This window comes from Oncorhynchus tshawytscha, linkage group LG10 (assembly GCF_018296145.1).
Source record: "Oncorhynchus tshawytscha isolate Ot180627B linkage group LG10, Otsh_v2.0, whole genome shotgun sequence".
Taxonomy (NCBI): domain Eukaryota; kingdom Metazoa; phylum Chordata; class Actinopteri; order Salmoniformes; family Salmonidae; genus Oncorhynchus; species Oncorhynchus tshawytscha.
In genome coordinates, this window is record NC_056438.1 from 83,709,420 (window position 1) to 83,729,419 (window position 20,000).

The 20,000-nt window shown below is 46.4% G+C and overlaps 1 protein-coding gene across 1 annotated transcript in view; it reads left to right on the top strand.

Annotated features, from left to right (window-relative positions):
- Nucleotides 1–20,000, top strand: part of LOC121847663 (kinesin-associated protein 3-like) — a 64,914-nt gene that overhangs the window by 8,061 nt on the left and 36,853 nt on the right. Inside the window, exons 3-5 of the mRNA XM_042329613.1 lie at nucleotides 5,044–5,197; nucleotides 7,203–7,278; nucleotides 8,216–8,394. Coding sequence (XP_042185547.1) covers nucleotides 5,044–5,197; nucleotides 7,203–7,278; nucleotides 8,216–8,394 — 409 coding nt within the window. The remainder of the gene's footprint in view (nucleotides 1–5,043; nucleotides 5,198–7,202; nucleotides 7,279–8,215; nucleotides 8,395–20,000) is intronic.

A 20,000-nucleotide genomic window follows, 5' to 3' on the forward strand; every position in this document is an offset into this window, starting at 1 on the left:
AGGTAAATACTAGAGGAGGGAGAAGAGGTAGGAGTAGGGAGAGACAGATTTGGGACAGACCACTTTGTCCTGTTGACTCGTAACCCATCGGTTGCTAGCTGGCCTTTCTAACTGCTAGTCTACCTGCTGCCCCATCTGATACTTTATAAGACGGCTTTACTCAGAAGGCCTTTTGCTTTTCTGGTGTTCCATTCTGTGTTAGTGGAGTGAATGCTACAACTCTATTCAGGCTTATTGAAGGCAGCCACCTGCTGTTAATCTGATTCAACTTTATTATATATCCAATACAGTCTACTTCTCCACTTGAGAAACACAGAACCTCTAATGAATACAAGTCTATTATTTTATTCAGAGGAGAAAAATAAAATGAACTGTTTGCGCTGTCATTATCCTGTTGTCGAATTGCTTCATCTGGTTCAGAACAGAAAAGGGGTGATTGTCTAAAATAAACCACCAAAACGCTCCAAACATTTTCTCAGAAAGCAGTGATTACCAGCTACATCGGGCCGCTGTCACAGGACCATTAAAGGATGGAAATAACCGGAGACTGATATGGAAACCGAGAGTTGTTTTCTCTTAGTCATGAATTATTCTGTTTCCAACTGGAACGTGGGTGAGATTTATCTTTGACAGCAGAAGTGGGGTTTAGCTTTGATAGCTAAAGGTGGTTTTTTAGCTTTGATAGCTAAAGGTGGTTTTTTAGCTTTGATAGCTAAAGGTGGTTTTTAGCTTTGATAGCTAAAGGTGGGTTTTTAGCTTTGATAGCTAAAGGTGGTTTTTAGCTTTGATAGCTAAAGGTGGGTTTTTAGCTTTGATAGCTAAAGGTGGTTTTTAGCTTTGATAGCTAAAGGTGGTTTTTAGCTTTGATAGCTAAAGGTGGGTTTTTAGCTTTGATAGCTAAAGGTGGTTTTTAGCTTTGATAGCTAAAGGTGGGTTTTTAGCTTTGATAGCTAAAGGTGTTTTTTTTTAGCTTTGATAGCTAAAGGTGGGTTTTAGCTTTGATAGCTAAAGGTGGTTTTTAGCTTTGATAGCTAAAGGTGGGTTTTTAGCTTTGATAGCTAAAGGTGGGTTTTTAGCTTTGATAGCTAAAGGTGGGTTTTTAGCTTTGATAGCTAAAGGTGGTTTTTAGCTTTGATAGCTAAAGGTGGGTTTTTAGCTTTGATAGCTAAGGTGTTTTTTTAGCTTTGATAGCTAAAGGTGGGTTTTAGCTTTGATAGCTAAAGGTGGGTTTTTAGCTTTGATAGCTAAAGGTGGGTTTTTAGCTTTGATAGCTAAAGGTGGGTTTTTAGCTTTGATAGCTAAAGGTGGGTTTTTAGCTTTGATAGCTAAAGGTGGGTTTTTAGCTTTGATAGCAAAGGTGGGTTTTTAGCTTTGATAGCTAAAGGTGGGTTTTAGCTTTGATAGCTAAAGGTGGGTTTTAGCTTTGATAGCTAAAGGTGGGTTTTTTGCTTTGATAGCTAAAGGTGGGTTTTAGCTTTGATAGCTAAAGGTGGGTTTTTGGCTTTGATAGCTAAGGTGGGTTTTTGGCTTTGATAGCTAAGGTGGGTTTTAGCTTTGATAGCTAAAGGTGGGTTTTTAGCTTTGATAGCTAAAGGTGGGTTTTAGCTTTGATAGCTAAAGGTGGGTTTTTAGCTTTGATAGCTAAAGGTGGGTTTTTAGCTTTGATAGCTAAAGGTGGGTTTTTAGCTTTGATAGCTAAAGGTGGGTTTTTAGCTTTGATAGCTAAGGTGGGTTTTTAGCTTTGATAGCTAAAGGTGGTTTTTAGCTTTGATAGCTAAAGGTGGTTTTTAGCTTTGATAGCTAAAGGTGGGTTTTTAGCTTTGATAGCTAAAGGTGGGTTTTTAGCTTTGATAGCTAAAGGTGGGTTTTTAGCTTTGATAGCTAAAGGTGGGTTTTTAGCTTTGATAGCTAAAGGTGGGTTTTTAGCTTTGATAGCTAAAGGTGGGTTTTAGCTTTGATAGCTAAAGGTGGGGTTTTAGCTTTGATAGCTAAAGGTGGGTTTTAGCTTTGATAGCTAAAGGTGGGTTTTAGCTTTGATAGCTAAAGGTGGGTTTTTAGCTTTGATAGCTAAAGGTGGGTTTTTAGCTTTGATAGCTAAAGGTGGGTTTTTAGCTTTGATAGCTAAAGGTGGGTTTTTAGCTTTGATAGCTAAAGGTGGGTTTTTAGCTTTGATAGCTAAAGGTGGGTTTTAGCTTTGATAGCTAAAGGTGGGTTTTAAGCTTTGATAGCTAAAGGTGGGTTTTTGGCTTTGATAGCTAAAGGTGTTTTTTAAGCTTTGATAGCTAAAGGTGGGTTTTTGGCTTTGATAGCTAAAGGTGGGTTTTTAGCTTCGATAGCTAAAGGTGGGTTTTTGGCTCACATGTTACATAGACATTTTAGTCCTTTAGCAGACGCTCTGATCCAGATGAACTCAGTGGCCTTGTGGAGATTGGAATGTTGTGAGTTCAATCCCTTGCTGAGACTCCTAAAGACTGTACCATTGGACTTGATGCATCTCTGCCAGTTGGGGAACCCGATTGTTGAGCATAAACCTGCAGCAGCGAGTCACTGTTTAGATGTTTGCAGAGAAAGAAAGGGTGTTGTCCAGGGTCATGCCAAGGTTCTTTACACTCTGGGAGGGGGACACCTTGGAGTCAACTGTGATGGAGAGGTCTTGAAGCAGGAAGGCTTTCCCCAGGAGGAAGAGCAGCTCTGTCTTGTTGAGCTTGAGCCGGTGGGCCAACATCCAAGCTGGGGTATCTGCCAGGCACGCAAAGATGCGTGTCGCCACCTTGAGTGACATCTGCATAGCAGTGATAGGAGAGACCATGTGAGGATATGACAGAGCTGAGTTACTTGGTCTATAGAGAGAAGAGGAGAGGGCCTAGAAGCGAGCCCTGGGGACACCAGTAGTGAGAGTACATGGTGCAGACACAGATTTTCTCCACGGGTAGGCTGAAATCCAAGAGTGTGAGACTGAGATGCCCAGCCCTGAGAGGTTGGAGAGGAGGATCTGATAGAGCCTGAGACGCCCAGCCCTGAGAGGGTAGAGAGGAGGATCTGATAGAGCCTGAGACGTCCATCCCTGAGAGGGTGGAGAGGAGGATCTGATAGAGCCTGAGACACCCAGCCCTACAGTCCCTGGTTCGATTGGGAGTCCCATAGGGCGGCACACAATGGTGCTTTCAAGACAACTGGAGAACAAGGTTGAAACATGATGTCAGTGATCTTCAGGTCAGAGCTCTAGAAAGATGTCCGAGTTCCCGACTTGGAATCCCGAATTGGATGACCATTCAAAACATATTTTCCCAGTCGGAGCTCGCCCCCAGAGTTCCCAGTTGTCTTGAACTCACTGAAGTCTGACAGTTCCCAGTTCCCGAGTTTCCAGTTGTTTTGAAAGTCATGAAGTCATGCTGGATGGACAGCACGGCCAATGTTGAATGTTTATCCTTTTACGCTTGGAAAAGAGACCCTTAAACCCAGACTTGGACCACACACCCACTCCACTGAATAGCAGGCTAATGTTTGCTTTACAATGCTTGCAGTTAGCCACGGATTCCTTCAAGCCACTCATTGTTGAATTTGCGATTTCCAACTTGTTGTGTGATGTTTATGGCCGATGAGCACCCGATACTATACTTTTTCTTCATGATTTCTCTTCATATGACAAGGATTGAAAAGGATTTGCAAGTTGATTGTCGACTTGATTCATGATGACTGCTTGTCTAGCTTGATGTTGACAGTCCAATCAAAGATTTGACGTCGTTTCTCTGTGGCCAGTGACCTTGAGCCTTCTTGGATGGGCACTTCTAATATAACTCTATGGCAGCACCCAAGGGGCTCGAATTTTCGAGCTCTCCCTGTAGATGTTGCGGTGACGTAGTGTCTCCATGAGTGACAGAACGCTGAGCCAATCACGGCGCAACTAGAGAACATTACCAACCCCTGCGCTCCGTATTTTCCACTGGCTGGCCCACCACCACAGAATGCATTGAGTTGAGCTGAAACACCTGTGTTTTGGAAATGCCTTATTCAAGAACGCAAAAAAGAGACCATGTTTGTATGCGACTTTATTAACTTGATGATATATAGATTTGTTTAAACATGGTTTGCAAATTGATCTATGACACGTATTAATGCTAAAATAACATGCCCCAACTGCCCTGAATGACAGGTCACCACTGATTATACAGGAAATGTCACCACTGATCATACAGGAAAAAGAGCCATTTGGGTAGTAGTGTTCCTCCAGTATATGAATTGCTTGTCCCCTGTTCTGTCCCTACTTTCTCCCAGTTCCGTGGCCTACAGTTGACCTATACTATAGTATATTTAGTCTAGTATATCAGTATTAATCCTCTAACCCTATAGTATATCAGTATTAAATCTAACCCTATAGTATATCAGTATTAAATCTAACCCTATAGTATATCAGTATTAATCCTCTAACCTTATAGTATATTTAGTCTAGTATATCAGTATTAATCCTCTAACCTTATAGTATATTTAGTCTAGTATATCAGTATTAATCCTAACCCTATAGTATATCAGTATTAATCCTCTAACTCTATAATATATCAGTATTAATCCTAACTCTATAGTATATCAGTATTAATCATCTAACCCTATAGTATATCAGTATTAATCCTCTAACTCTATAGTATATCAGTATTAATCATCTAACCCTATAGTATATCAGTATTAATCATCTAACCCTATAGTATATCAGTATTAATCCTCTAACCCTATAGTATATCAGTATTAATCCTCTAACTCTATAATATATCAGTATTAATCCTCTAACCCTATAGTATATCAGTATTAATCCTAACTCTATAATATATCAGTATTAATCCTCTAACCCTATAGTATATCAGTATTAATCCTCTAACTCTATAATATATCAGTATTAATCCTCTAACCCTATAGTATATCAGTATTAATCCTCTAACCCTATAGTATATCAGTATTAATCCTAACTCTATAATATATCAGTATTAATCCTCTAACCCTATAGTATATCAGTGTTAATCCTCTAACCCTTAACCTTCTATCTCCATGTAGTTTCTCCCAGTTCCATGGGCTGGTGACCCACTATAAAATCGGAGCTCTGTGTATGAATGTCATGGAACACGAACTGAAGAGATACGACCTCTGGCAGGACGAACTGCAGAAGAAGACCAGGACATATATCCTTCACTTCAGGCTCTGGGTCTGGGTTAGTGTCTGGGTTAGTGTCTGGGTTAGGGTTTATGTTCTGGGTTAGGGTCTGGGTTAGTGTCTGGGTTAGGGTTTATGTTCTGGGTTAGTATCTGGGTTAGTGTCTGGGTTAAGGTCTGGGTTAGTGTTAGGGTTTATGGTCTGGGTTAGGGTTTATGGTCTGGGTTAGGGTCTGGGTTAGTGTTTGGGTTAGTGTCTGGGTTAGGGTTTATGGTCTGGGTTAGGGTCAGGGTTAGTGTCTGGGTTAGGTTCTGGGTTAGGATTAGGGTCTGGGTTAGGTTCTGGGTTAGGGTTAATGGTCTGGGTCTGGGTTAGGTTCTGGGTTAGGGTCTGGTTCTGGGTTAGGTTCTGGGTTAGGGTTGCTGTCTGGGTTGGGTTAGGGTTAGGTTCTGGGTTAAGATTAGAGTCTGGGTTAGGTTCTGGGTTAGGGTCTGGGTTAGGATTAGGGTCTGGGTTAGTGTCTGGGTCTGGGTTATGTTCTGGGTTAGGGTTAGTGTCTGGGTTTGGGTTAGGGTTTATGGTGGGTTTATGGTCTGGGTCTGGGTTTATGGTCTGGATTAGGGTTAATGGTCTGGGTCTGGGTTAGGGTCTGGGTTAGGTTCTGGGTTAGGGTTAATGGTCTGGGTTAGGGTTTATGGTCTGGGTCTAGGTTAGTATCTGGGTCTGGGTTAGGTTCTGGATTAGGATTAGGGTCTGGGTTAGGTTCTGGGTTAGGGTTAGTGTCTGGGTCTGGGTTAGGTTCTGGTTTAAGTAGGGTTTATGGTCTGGGTTAGGATTAGGGTCTGGGTTAGGTTCTGGGTTAGGGTTAGTGTCTGGGTCTGGGTTGGTGTCTGGGTTAGGATTAGGGTCTGGTTAGGTTCTGGGTTAGGGTCTGGGTTAGGGTTTATTTTCCGGGTTAGGGTTTATGGTCTGAGTCTATGGCCTGGGTCTGGATTAGGGTTTATGGTCTGGGTTAGGGTTTATGGTCTGGGTTAGGGTTAGGGTTTATGGTTTCGGTCTGAGTTAGGGTTTATGGTCTCGGTCTGAGTTAGGGTTTATGGTCTCGGTCTGAGTTAGGGTTTATGGTCTCGGTCTGAGTTAGGGTCTGGGTCTGGATTAGGATTTATGGTCTGGGTTAGGGTTTATGATCTGGGTTAGGGTTTATGGTCTGGGTTAGGGATTATGGTCTGGGTTAGGGTTTATGATCTGGGTTAGGGATTATGGTCTGGGTTAGGGTTTATGGTCTGGGTTAGGGATTATGGTCTGTGTTAGGGTTTATGGTCTGGGTTAGGGTTTATGGTCTGGGTTAGGGTCTGGGTTAGTGTCTGGGTTAGGGTTTATGGTCTGGGTTAGGGTTTATTTTCCGGGTTAGGGTTTATGGTCTGGGTCTGGATTAGGATTTATGGTCTGGGTTAGGGTTTATGGTCTGGGTTAGGGATTATGGTCTGGGTTAGGGTTTATGGTCTGGGTTAGTGTCTGGGTTGGGGTTATGGTCTGGGTTAGGGTCTGGGTTAGTGTCTGGGTTAGGGTTTATGGTCTGGGTTAGGGTCTGGGTTAGTGTCTGGGTTAGGGGTTATGGTCTGGGTTAGGGTTTATGGTCTGGGTTAGGGTTTATGGTCTGGGTTAGGGTCTGGGTTAGTGTCTGGGTTAGAAGATTTATATCCTCTGCAGGGCTGTTCACTGTCAGTTCTCTGCTTTTGTTTCTACCTGGTAGTTAATTCCACTCACCTGGTGTCCCAGGTCAGAATCTGTCCCTGATTAGGAGAGGATGAGAACCAGAAGTGTTTAGGACTGACATTTAGGACTGACAACACCCCTGCACGGGTTTTCTAAGTGATGAACCCATTCATTTCCTACAACAAATGTTTTCTATGTGATGAGAACGTCTGCTGTGGGAAATGAATGGATGCTGATCCCATGGTGTGTCAGTTCCTCATGTACCCCCTTTTCTGTTGCGGTCAGTCAGTCTGTCAATCAGAACCCTTCCTTGACTGTAACTACGTGAAGACGACCCTGACAACCAGGCCTTGAGGAAGGAACATGAGAAGGCCTTTAAGAAGTACCAGGGACTACTGGTGAAACAGGAGCAGCTGCTGAGAGGTACCAGTATAACCCTTAACCCCACAGTCTAACCCCTAACCCCACAGTCTAACCCCCTAACCCCACAGTCTAACCCCTAACCCCACAGTCTAACCCCTAACCCCAGTCTAACCCTTAACCCCACAGTCTAACCCCTAATCCCACAGTCTAACCCCCTAACCCCACAGTATAACCCCTAACCCCACAGTCTAACCCCTAACCCCACAGTCTAACCCCTAACCCCACTGTCTAACCCCTAACCCCACAGTCTAACCCTTAACCGCACAGTCTAACCCTAACCCCACAGTATAACCCCTAACCCCACAGTATAACCCCACAGTATAACCCTAACCCCAGTCTGGGCATTTAGCATCTCAGTCCTCCTCCCTGTGTAGCTGAGTGGGCATTTAGCACCTCAGTCACCTCTCCTGTGTAGCTGAGTGGGCATTTAGCATCTCCCTCCTTCCCTGTGTAGCTGAGTGGGCATTTAGCACCTCAGTCCTCCTCCCTGTGTAGCTGAGTGGGCATTTAGCACCTCAGTCCTCCTCCCTGTGTAGCTGAGTGGGCATTTAGCATCTCAGTCCTCCTTCCCTGTGTAGCTGAGTGGGCATTTAGCACCTCAGTCCTCCTCCCCTGTGTAGTGGGCATTTAGCACCTCAGTCCTCCTCCCCTGTGTAGCTGAGTGGGCATTTAGCACCTCAGTCCTCCTCCCCTGTGTAGCTGAGTGGGCATTTAGCATCTCAGTCCTCCTTCCCTGTGTAGCTGAGTGGGCATTTAGCACCTCAGTCCTCCTCCCCTGTGTAGCTGAGTGGGCATTTAGCACCTCAGTCCTCCTCCCCTGTGTAGCTGAGTGGGCATTTAGCATCTCCTCCTCCCTGTGTAGCTGAGTGGGCATTTAGCATCTCCTTCCCTGTGTAGCTGAGTGGGCATTTAGCATCTCTGTCCTCCTCTCCTCTAGTTGCTCTGTACCTGTTGTTGAACCTGGCTGAGGACACCAGGACAGAGCTGAAGATGAGAAACAAGAACATCGTCCACATGCTGGTGAAGACCCTGGACCGGGAGAACGAGGAACTACTGGTGCTGGTGGTGTCCTTCCTCAAGAAACTCAGCATCTTCCTGGAGAACAAGAACGATATGGTACGAGAGGGAGTGAGAGAGAAAGAGGAATAAGTGAGGAAGAGGGTAAGAGCAAGGGAAAGGAGAGGAGGGAGATTGTCTATATGGTGGTGGATCAGGAGTAGAGTCAGGGGTCTAGTCTATATGGTGGTGGATCAGGAGTAGAGTCAGGGGTCTAGTCTATATGGTGGTGGATCAGGAGTAGAGTCAGGGGTCTAGTTTATATGGTGCTGAGTCAGGGGTCTAGTTTATATGGTGGTGAGTCAGGAGTAGAGTCAGGGGTCTAGTCTATATGGTGGTGAGTCAGGAGTAGAGTCAGGGGTCTAGTCTATATGGTGGTGAGTCAGGAGTAGAGTCAGGGGTCTAGTCTATATGGTGGTGAGTCAGGAGTAGAGTCAGGGGTCTAGTTTATATGGTGCTGAGTCAGGGTCTAGTTTATATGGTGCTGAGTCAGGGGTCTAGTCTATATGGTGGTGGATCAGGAGTAGAGTCAGGGGTCTAGTCTATATGGTGGTGGATCAGGAGTAGTGTCAGGGGTCTAGTCTATATGGTGGTGGATCAGGAGTAGAGTCAGGGGTCTAGTTTATATGGTGGTGGATCAGGAGTAGAGTCAGGGGTCTAGTCTATATGGTGGTGGATCAGGAGTAGAGTCAGGGGTCTAGTCTATATGGTGGTGGATCAGGAGTAGAGTCAGGGGTCTAGTCTATATGGTGGTGGATCAGGAGTAGAGTCAGGGGTCTAGTCTATATGGTGGTGGATCAGGAGTAGAGTCAGGGGTCTAGTCTATATGGTGGTGGATCAGGAGTAGAGTCAGGGGTCTAGTCTATATGGTGGTGGATCAGGAGTAGAGTCAGGGGTCTAGTTTATATGGTGGTGAGTCAGGAGTAGAGTCAGGGGTCTAGTTTATATGGTGGTGAGTCAGGAGTAGAGTCAGGGGTCTAGTCTATATGGTGGTGAGTCAGGAGTAGAGTCAGGGGTCTAGTTTATATGGTGGTGAGTCAGGAGTAGAGTCAGGGTCTAGTCTATATGGTGGTGAGTCAGGAGTAGAGTCAGGGGTCTAGTTTATATGGTGCTGAGTCAGGAGTAGAGTCAGGGGTCTAGTCTATATGGTGGTGAGTCAGGAGTAGAGTCAGGGGTCTAGTTTATATGGTGCTGAGTCAGGAGTAGAGTCAGGGGTCTAGTTTATATGGTGGTGAGTCAGGGGTAGAGTCAGGGGTCTAGTTTATATGGTGCTGAGTCAGGGGTCTAGTTTATATGGTGCTGAGTCAGGGGTCTAGATTATATGGTGCTGAGTCAGGAGTAGAGTCAGGGGTCTAGTTTATATGGTGGTGAGTCAGGGGTCTAGTTTATATGGTGCTGAGTCAGGGGTAGAGTCAGGGTCTAGTTTATATGGTGGTGAGTCAGGGGTCTAGTTTATATGGTGGTGAGTCAGGGTCTAGTTTATATGGTGGTGAGTCAGGGGTCTAGTTTATATGGTGCTGAGTCAGGGGTAGAGTCAGGGGTCTAGTTTATATGGTGCTGAGTCGGGGGTCTAGTTTATATGGTACTGAGTCAGGAGTAGAGTCAGGGGTCTAGATTATATGGTGCTGAGTCAGGAGTAGAGTCAGGGGTCTAGTCTATATGGTGCTGAGTCAGGAGTAGAGTCAGGGGTCTAGTTTATATGGTGGTGAGTCAGGGGTCTAGTTTATATGGTGCTGAGTCAGGAGTAGAGTCGGGGGTCTAGTTTATATGGTGGTGAGTCAGGGGTCTAGTTTATATGGTGCTGAGTCAGGAGTAGAGTCAGGGGTCTAGTTTATATGGTGGTGAGTCAGGGGGTCTAGTTTATATGGTGCTGAGTCAGGAGTAGAGTCAGGGGTCTAGTTTATATGGTGCTGAGTCAGGAGTAGAGTCAGGGGTCTAGTTTATATGGTGCTGAGTCAGGAGTAGAGTCAGGGGTCTAGTTTATATGGTGCTGAGTCATGAGTAGAGTCAGGGGTCTAGTTTATATGGTGCTGAGTCAGGAGTAGAGTCAGGGGGTCTAGTTTATATGGTGCTGAGTCAGGAGTAGAGTCAGGGGTCTAGTCTATATGGTGCTGAGTCAGGAGTAGAGTCAGGGGTCTAGTCTATATGGTGGTGGATCAGGAGTAGAGTCAGGGGTCTAGTTTATATGGTGCTGAGTCAGGGTCTAGTTTATATGGTGGTGAGTCAGGAGTAGAGTCAGGGGTCTAGTCTATATGGTGGTGAGTCAGGAGTAGAGTCAGGGGTCTAGTCTATATGGTGGTGAGTCAGGAGTAGAGTCAGGGGTCTAGTTTATATGGTGCTGAGTCAGGGGTCTAGTTTATATGGTGCTGAGTCAGGGGTCTAGTTTATATGGTGCTGAGTCAGGGGTCTAGTCTATATGGTGGTGGATCAGGAGTAGAGTCAGGGGTCTAGTCTATATGGTGGTGGATCAGGAGTAGAGTCAGGGGTCTAGTCTATATGGTGGTGGATCAGGAGTAGAGTCAGGGGTCTAGTTTATATGGTGCTGAGTCAGGGGTCTAGTTTATATGGTGGTGAGTCAGGGGTCTAGTCTATATGGTGGTGGATCAGGAGTAGAGTCAGGGGTCTAGTTTATATGGTGGTGGATCAGGAGTAGAGTCAGGGGTCTAGTCTATATGATGGTGAGTCAGGAGTAGAGTCAGGGGTCTAGTCTATATGGTGGTGGATCAGGAGTAGTGTCAGGGGTCTAGTCTATATGGTGGTGGATCAGGAGTAGAGTCAGGGGTCTAGTTTATATGGTGGTGAGTCAGGAGTAGAGTCAGGGGTCTAGTCTATATGGTGGTGAGTCAGGAGTAGAGTCAGGGGTCTAGTCTATATGGTGGTGAGTCAGGGGTCTAGTTTATATGGTGCTGAGTCAGGGGTCTAGTTTATATGGTGCTGAGTCAGGGGTCTAGTCTATATGGTGGTGGATCAGGAGTAGAGTCAGGGGTCTAGTCTATATGGTGGTGGATCAGGAGTAGTGTCAGGGGTCTAGTCTATATGGTGGTGGATCAGGAGTAGAGTCAGGGGTCTAGTTTATATGGTGGTGGATCAGGAGTAGAGTCAGGGTCTAGTCTATATGGTGGTGGATCAGGAGTAGAGTCAGGGGTCTAGTCTATATGGTGGTGGATCAGGAGTAGAGTCAGGGGTCTAGTCTATATGGTGGTGGATCAGGAGTAGAGTCAGGGGTCTAGTCTATGGTGGTGGATCAGGAGTAGAGTCAGGGGTCTAGTCTATATGGTGGTGGATCAGGAGTAGAGTCAGGGGTCTAGTCTATATGGTGGTGGACCAGGAGTAGAGTCAGGGGTCTAGTCTATATGGTGGTGGATCAGGAGTAGAGTCAGGGGTCTAGTCTATATGGTGGTGGATCAGGAGTAGAGTCAGGGGTCTAGTCTATATGGTGGTGGATCAGGAGTAGAGTCAGGGTCTAGTCTATATGGTGGTGGATCAGGAGTAGAGTCAGGGGTCTAGTCTATATGGTGGTGGATCAGGAGTAGAGTCAGGGGTCTAGTCTATATGGTGGTGGATCAGGAGTAGAGTCAGGGGTCTAGTTTATATGGTGGTGGATCAGGAGTAGAGTCAGGGGTCTAGTCTATATGGTGGTGGATCAGGAGTAGAGTCAGGGGTCTAGTTTATATGGTGGTGGATCAGGAGTAGAGTCAGGGGTCTAGTCTATATGGTGGTGGATCAGGAGTAGAGTCAGGGGTCTAGTTTATATGGTGCTGAGTCAGGAGTAGAGTCAGGGGTCTAGTTTATATGGTGCTGAGTCAGGAGTAGAGTCAGGGGTCTAGTTTATATGGTGCTGAGTCATGAGTAGAGTCAGGGGTCTAGTTTATATGGTGCTGAGTCAGGAGTAGAGTCAGGGGTCTAGTTTATATGGTGCTGAGTCAGGAGTAGAGTCAGGGGTCTAGTCTATATGGTGCTGAGTCAGGAGTAGAGTCAGGGGTCTAGTTTATATGGTGGTGAGTCAGGGGTCTAGTTTATATGGTGCTGAGTCAGGAGTAGAGTCAGGGGTCTAGTTTATATGATGGTGAGTCAGGGGTCTAGTTTATATGGTGCTGAGTCAGGAGTAGAGTCAGGGGTCTAGTTTATATGGTGGTGAGTCAGGAGTAGAGTCAGGGGTCTAGTTTATATGGTGCTGAGTCAGGAGTAGAGTCAGGGGTCTAGTTTATATGGTGCTGAGTCAGGAGTAGTGTCAGGGGTCTAGTTTATATGGTGGTGAGTCAGGGGTCTAGTTTATATGGTGCTGAGTCAGGAGTAGAGTCAGGGGTCTAGTTTATATGGTGGTGAGTCAGGGGTCTAGTTTATATGGTGCTGAGTCAGGAGTAGAGTCAGGGTCTAGTTTATATGGTGCTGAGTCAGGAGTAGAGTCAGGGGTCTAGTTTATATGGTGCTGAGTCAGGAGTAGAGTCAGGGGTCTAGTTTATATGGTGCTGAGTCATGAGTAGAGTCAGGGGTCTAGTTTATATGGTGCTGAGTCATGAGTAGAGTCAGGGGTCTAGTTTATATGGTGCTGAGTCAGGAGTAGAGTCAGGGGTCTAGTCTATATGGTGCTGAGTCAGGAGTAGAGTCAGGGGTCTAGTTTATATGGTGGTGAGTCAGGGGTCTAGTTTATATGGTGCTGAGTCAGGAGTAGAGTCAGGGGTCTAGTTTATATGATGGTGAGTCAGGGGTCTAGTTTATATGGTGCTGAGTCAGGAGTAGAGTCAGGGTCTAGTTTATATGGTGGTGAGTCAGGAGTAGAGTCAGGGGTCTAGTTTATATGGTGCTGAGTCAGGAGTAGAGTCAGGGTCTAGTTTATATGGTGCTGAGTCAGGAGTAGTGTCAGGGGTCTAGTTTATATGGTGGTGGGTCAGGAGTAGAGTCAGGGGTCTAGTCTATATGGTGGTGGATCAGGAGTAGAGTCAGGGGTCTAGTCTATATGGTGGTGGATCAGGAGTAGAGTCAGGGGTCTAGTCTATATGGTGGTGGATCAGGAGTAGAGTCAGGGGTCTAGTCTATATGGTGGTGGATCAGGAGTAGAGTCAGGGGTCTAGTCTATGGTGGTGGATCAGGAGTAGAGTCAGGGGTCTAGTCTATATGGTGGTGGATCAGGAGTAGAGTCAGGGGTCTAGTCTATATGGTGGTGGATCAGGAGTAGAGTCAGGGGTCTAGTCTATATGGTGGTGGATCAGGAGTAGAGTCAGGGGTCTAGTCTATATGGTGGTGGATCAGGAGTAGAGTCAGGGGTCTAGTCTATATGGTGGTGGATCAGGAGTAGAGTCAGGGGTCTAGTCTATATGGTGGTGGATCAGGAGTAGAGTCAGGGGTCTAGTCTATATGGTGGTGGATCAGGAGTAGAGTCAGGGGTCTAGTCTATATGGTGGTGGATCAGGAGTAGAGTCAGGGGTCTAGTTTATATGGTGGTGGATCAGGAGTAGAGTCAGGGGTCTAGTCTATATGGTGGTGGATCAGGAGTAGAGTCAGGGGTCTAGTTTATATGGTGGTGGATCAGGAGTAGAGTCAGGGGTGTAGTCTATATGGTGGTGGATCAGGAGTAGAGTCAGGGGTCTAGTTTATATGGTGGTGAGTCAGGAGTAGAGTCAGGGGTCTAGTTTATATGGTGGTGAGTCAGGAGTAGAGTCAGGGTCTAGTCTATATGGTGGTGAGTCAGGAGTAGAGTCAGGGGTCTAGTTTATATGGTGGTGAGTCAGGAGTAGAGTCAGGGGTCTAGTCTATATGGTGGTGAGTCAGGAGTAGAGTCAGGGGTCTAGTTTATATGGTGGTGAGTCAGGAGTAGAGTCAGGGGTCTAGTCTATATGGTGGTGAGTCAGGAGTAGAGTCAGGGGTCTAGTTTATATGGTGGTGAGTCAGGAGTAGAGTCAGGGGTCTAGTCTATATGGTGGTGAGTCAGGAGTAGAGTCAGGGGTCTAGTTTATATGGTGGTGAGTCAGGGGTAGAGTCAGGGGTCTAGTTTATATGGTGCTGAGTCGGGTCTAGTTTATATGGTGCTGAGTCAGGGGTCTAGATTATATGGTGCTGAGTCAGGGGTCTAGTTTATATGGTGGTGAGTGAGGAGTAGAGTCAGGGGTCTAGTTTATATGGTGCTGAGTCAGGAGTAGAGTCGGGGTCTAGTTTATATGGTGGTGAGTCAGGGTCTAGTTTATATGGTGCTGAGTCAGGAGTAGAGTCAGGGGTCTAGTTTATATGGTGGTGAGTCAGGGGTCTAGTTTATATGGTGCTGAGTCAGGAGTAGAGTCAGGGTCTAGTTTATATGGTGCTGAGTCAGGAGTAGAGTCAGGGGTCTAGTTTATATGGTGCTGAGTCAGGAGTAGAGTCAGGGGTCTAGTTTATATGGTGCTGAGTCATGAGTAGAGTCAGGGGTCTAGTTTATATGGTGCTGAGTCAGGAGTAGAGTCAGGGGTCTAGTTTATATGGTGCTGAGTCAGGAGTAGAGTCAGGGGTCTAGTCTATATGGTGCTGAGTCAGGAGTAGAGTCAGGGGTCTAGTTTATATGGTGGTGAGTCAGGGGTCTAGTTTATATGGTGCTGAGTCAGGAGTAGAGTCAGGGTCTAGTTTATATGATGGTGAGTCAGGGGTCTAGTTTATATGGTGCTGAGTCAGGAGTAGAGTCAGGGGTCTAGTTTATATGGTGGTGAGTCAGGAGTAGAGTCAGGGGTCTAGTTTATATGGTGCTGAGTCAGGAGTAGAGTCAGGGGTCTAGTTTATATGGTGCTGAGTCAGGAGTAGTGTCAGGGGTCTAGTTTATATGGTGGTGGGTCAGGAGTAGAGTCAGGGGTCTAGTCTATATGGTGGTGGATCAGGAGTAGAGTCAGGGGTCTAGTTTATATGGTGGTGGATCAGGAGTAGAGTCAGGGGTCTAGTCTATATGGTGGTGGATCAGGAGTAGAGTCAGGGGTCTAGTTTATATGGTGGTGAGTCAGGAGTAGAGTCAGGGGTCTAGTTTATATGGTGGTGGATCAGGAGTAGAGTCAGGGGTCTAGTCTATATGGTGGTGGATCAGGAGTAGAGTCAGGGGTCTAGTTTATATGGTGGTGGATCAGGAGTAGAGTCAGGGGTCTAGTCTATATGGTGGTGGATCAGGAGTAGAGTCAGGGGTCTAGTTTATATGGTGGTGAGTCAGGAGTAGAGTCAGGGGTCTAGTTTATATGGTGGTGAGTCAGGAGTAGAGTCAGGGGTCTAGTCTATATGGTGGTGAGTCAGGAGTAGAGTCAGGGGTCTAGTTTATATGGTGGTGAGTCAGGAGTAGAGTCAGGGGTCTAGTCTATATGGTGGTGAGTCAGGAGTAGAGTCAGGGGTCTAGTTTATATGGTGGTGAGTCAGGAGTAGAGTCAGGGGTCTAGTCTATATGGTGGTGAGTCAGGAGTAGAGTCAGGGGTCTAGTTTATATGGTGGTGAGTCAGGGGTAGAGTCAGGGGTCTAGTTTATATGGTGCTGAGTCAGGGGTCTAGTTTATATGGTGCTGAGTCAGGGGTCTAGATTATATGGTGCTGAGTCAGGGGTCTAGTTTATATGGTGGTGAGTGAGGAGTAGAGTCAGGGGTCTAGTTTATATGGTGCTGAGTCAGGAGTAGAGTCGGGGTCTAGTTTATATGGTGGTGAGTCAGGGGTCTAGTTTATATGGTGCTGAGTCAGGAGTAGAGTCAGGGGTCTAGTTTATATGGTGGTGAGTCAGGGTCTAGTTTATATGGTGCTGAGTCAGGAGTAGAGTCAGGGGTCTAGTTTATATGGTGCTGAGTCAGGAGTAGAGTCAGGGGTCTAGTTTATATGGTGCTGAGTCAGGAGTAGAGTCAGGGGTCTAGTTTATATGGTGCTGAGTCATGAGTAGAGTCAGGGGTCTAGTTTATATGGTGCTGAGTCAGGAGTAGAGTCAGGGGTCTAGTTTATATGGTGCTGAGTCAGGAGTAGAGTTAGGGGTCTAGTCTATATGGTGCTGAGTCAGGAGTAGAGTCAGGGGTCTAGTTTATATGGTGGTGAGTCAGGGTCTAGTTTATATGGTGCTGAGTCAGGGTAGAGTCAGGGGTCTAGTTTATATGATGGTGAGTCAGGGTCTAGTTTATATGGTGCTGAGTCAGGAGTAGAGTCAGGGTCTAGTTTATATGGTGGTGAGTCAGGAGTAGAGTCAGGGGTCTAGTTTATATGGTGCTGAGTCAGGAGTAGAGTCAGGGTCTAGTTTATATGGTGCTGAGTCAGGAGTAGTGTCAGGGGTCTAGTTTATATGGTGGTGGGTCAGGAGTAGAGTCAGGGGTCTAGTTTATATGGTGCTGAGTCAGGAGTAGAGTCAGGGGTCTAGTTTATATGGTGGTGGGTCAGGAGTAGAGTCAGGGGTCTAGTTTATATGGTGCTGAGTCAGGGGTCTAGTTTATATGGTGCTGAGTCAGGAGTAGAGTCAGGGGTCTAGTTTATATGGTGGTGAGTCAGGGGTCTAGTTTATATGGTGCTGAGTCAGGAGTAGAGTCAGGGGTCTAGTTTATATGGTGCTGAGTCAGGAGTAGAGTCAGGGGTCTAGTTTATATGGTGCTGAGTCAGGGGTCTAGTTTATATGGTGCTGAGTCAGGGGTCTAGTTTATATGGTGCTGAGTCAGGGGTCTAGTTTATATGGTGCTGAGTCAGGAGTAGAGTCAGGGGTCTAGTTTATATGGTGGTGAGTCAGGGGTCTAGTTTATATGGTGCTGAGTCAGGAGTAGAGTCGGGTCTAGTTTATATGGTGCTGAGTCAGGGGTCTAGTTTATATGGTGCTGAGTCAGGGTAGAGTCAGGGTTCTAGTTTATATGGTGCTGAGTCAGGAGTAGAGTCAGGGGTCTAGTTTATATGGTGCTGAGTCAGGGTAGAGTTAGGGGTCTAGTTTATATGGTGCTGAGTCGGGGTCTAGTTTATATGGTGCTGAGTCAGGAGTAGAGTCAGGGGTCTAGTTTATATGGTGCTGAGTCAGGAGTAGAGTCAGGGTCTAGTTTATATGGTGCTGAGTCAGGAGTAGAGTCAGGGGTCTAGTTTATATGGTGCTGAGTCAGGAGTAGAGTCAGGGGTCTAGTTTATATGGTGCTGAGTCAGGAGTAGAGTCAGGGGTCTAGTTTATATGGTGCTGAGTCAGGAGTAGAGTCAGGGGTCTAGTTTATATGGTGCTGAGTCAGGAGTAGAGTCAGGGGTCTAGTTTATATGGTGGTGAGTCAGGAGTAGGTCAGGGGTCTAGTTTATATGGTGGTGAGTCTGGAGTAGAGTCAGGGGTCTAGTTTATATGGTGGTGAGTCAGGAGTAGGAGGGGTAGTTTAGGTCAGGGGTCTAGTTTATATGGTGGTGAGTCAGGAGTAGAGTCAGGGGTCTAGTTTATATGGTGGTGAGTCAGGAGTAGAGTCAGGGGTCTAGTTTATATGGTGGTGAGTCAGGAGTAGAGTCAGGGTCTAGTTTATATGGTGGTGAGTCAGGAGTAGAGTCAGGGTCTAGTTTATATGGTGGTGAGTCAGGAGTAGAGTCAGGGGTCTAGTTTATATGGTGGTGAGTCAGGAGTAGAGTCAGGGGTCTAGTTTAGGTGGTGAGTCAGGAGTAGAGTCAGGGGTCTAGTTTATATGGTGGTGAGTCAGGAGTAGAGTCAGGGGTCTCTGAGTCTATATGGTGGTGAGTCAGGAGTAGAGTCAGGGGTCTAGTTTATATGGTGGTGAGTCAGGAGTAGAGTCAGGGGTCTAGTTTATATGGTGGTGAGTCAGGGGTCTAGTAGGTGCTGAGTCAGGGGTCTAGTTTATATGGTGGTGAGTCAGGGGTAGAGTCAGGGGTCTAGTTTATATGGTGCTGAGTCAGGGGTCTAGTAGGTGCTGAGTCAGGGGTCTAGTTTATATGGTGCTGGTGAGTCTGAGTCAGGGGTCTAGTTTATATGGTGGTGAGTCAGGAGTAGAGTCAGGGGTCTAGTTTATATGGTGCTGAGTCAGGAGTAGAGTCAGGGGTCTAGTTTATATGGTGCTGAGTCAGGAGTAGAGTCAGGGGTCTAGTTTATATGGTGCTGAGTCAGGAGTAGAGTCAGGGGTCTAGTTTATATGGTGGTGAGTCAGGGGTCTAGTTCTAGTTTATATGGTGCTGAGTCAGGAGTAGAGTCAGGGGTCTAGTTTATATGGTGCTGAGTCAGGAGTAGAGTCAGGGGTCTAGTTTATATGGTGCTGAGTCAGGAGTAGAGTCAGGGGTCTAGTTTATATGGTGCTGAGTCAGGAGTAGAGTCAGGGGTCTAGTTTATATGGTGCTGAGTCAGGAGTAGAGTCAGGGGTCTAGTTTATATGGTGCTGAGTCAGGAGTAGAGTCAGGGTCTAGTTTATATGGTGCTGAGTCAGGAGTAGAGTCAGGGGTCTAGTTTATATGGTGCTGAGTCAGGAGTAGAGTCAGGGGTCTAGTTTATATGGTGGTGAGAGGGTCAGGGGTCTAGTTTATATGGTGCTTAGGTGCTGAGTCAGGGTAGAGTCAGGGTCAGGAGTAGAGTCAGGGTCTAGTTTATATGGTGGTGAGTGGTAGAGTCAGGGGTCTAGTTTATATGGTGCTGAGTCAGGAGTAGAGTCAGGGGTCTAGTTTATATGGTGCTGAGTCAGGAGTAGTGGTCAGGGGTCTAGTTTATATGGTGGTGAGTCAGGAGTAGGGTGCTGAGTCAGGGGTCTAGTTTATATGGTGCTGAGTCAGGAGTAGTCAGGGTCTAGTTTATATGGTGCTGAGTCAGGAGGAGTCAGGGGTCTAGTTTATATGGTGCTGAGTCAGGAGTAGAGTCAGGGGTCTAGTTTATATGGTGGTAGAGTCAGGGGTCTAGTTTATATGGTGCTGAGTCAGGGTAGAGTCAGGGGTCTAGTTTATATGGTGGTGAGTCAGGAGTAGAGTCAGGGGTCTAGTTTATATGGTGCTGAGTCAGGAGTAGAGTCAGGGGTCTAGTTTATATGGTGCTGAGTCAGGAGTCAGGGGTCTAGTTTATATGGTGCTGAGTCAGGGTAGAGTCAGGGTCTAGTTTATATGGTGCTGAGTCAGGGTAGAGTCAGGGGTCTAGTTTATATGGTGCTGAGTCAGGGGTCTAGTTTATATGGTGCTGAGTCAGGGTAGAGTCTCTAGTTTATATGGTGCTGAGTCAGGGGTCTAGTTTATATGGTGCTGAGTCAGGGGTCAGGGGTCTAGTTTATATGGTGCTGAGTCAGGGGTCTAGTTTAGTCAGGGGTCTAGTTTATATGGTGCTGAGTCAGGAGTAGAGTCAGGGTCTAGTTTATATGGTGAGTCAGGGTGAGTCAGGGGTCTAGTTTATATGGTGCTGAGTCAGAGTCAGGGTCTAGTTTATATGGTGCTGAGTCAGGGGTCTCTAGTTTATATGGTGCTGTCAGGGGTCTAGTTTAGTCAGGGGTCTAGTTTATCAGGGTGCTGAGTCAGGAGTAGAGGGGTCTAGTTTATATGGTGCTGAGTCAGGGGTCTAGTAGAGTCAGGGGTCTAGTTTTTATATGGTGCTGAGTCAGGGGTCTAGTTTATATGGTGCTGAGTCAGGAGTAGAGTCAGGGTTCTAGTTTATAGGTGCTGAGTCAGGAGTAGAGTCTCTAGTTTATATGGTGCTGAGTCAGGAGTAGAGTTAGGGGTCTAGTTTATATGGTGCTGAGTCGGGGTTTATATGGTGCTGAGTCAGGAGTA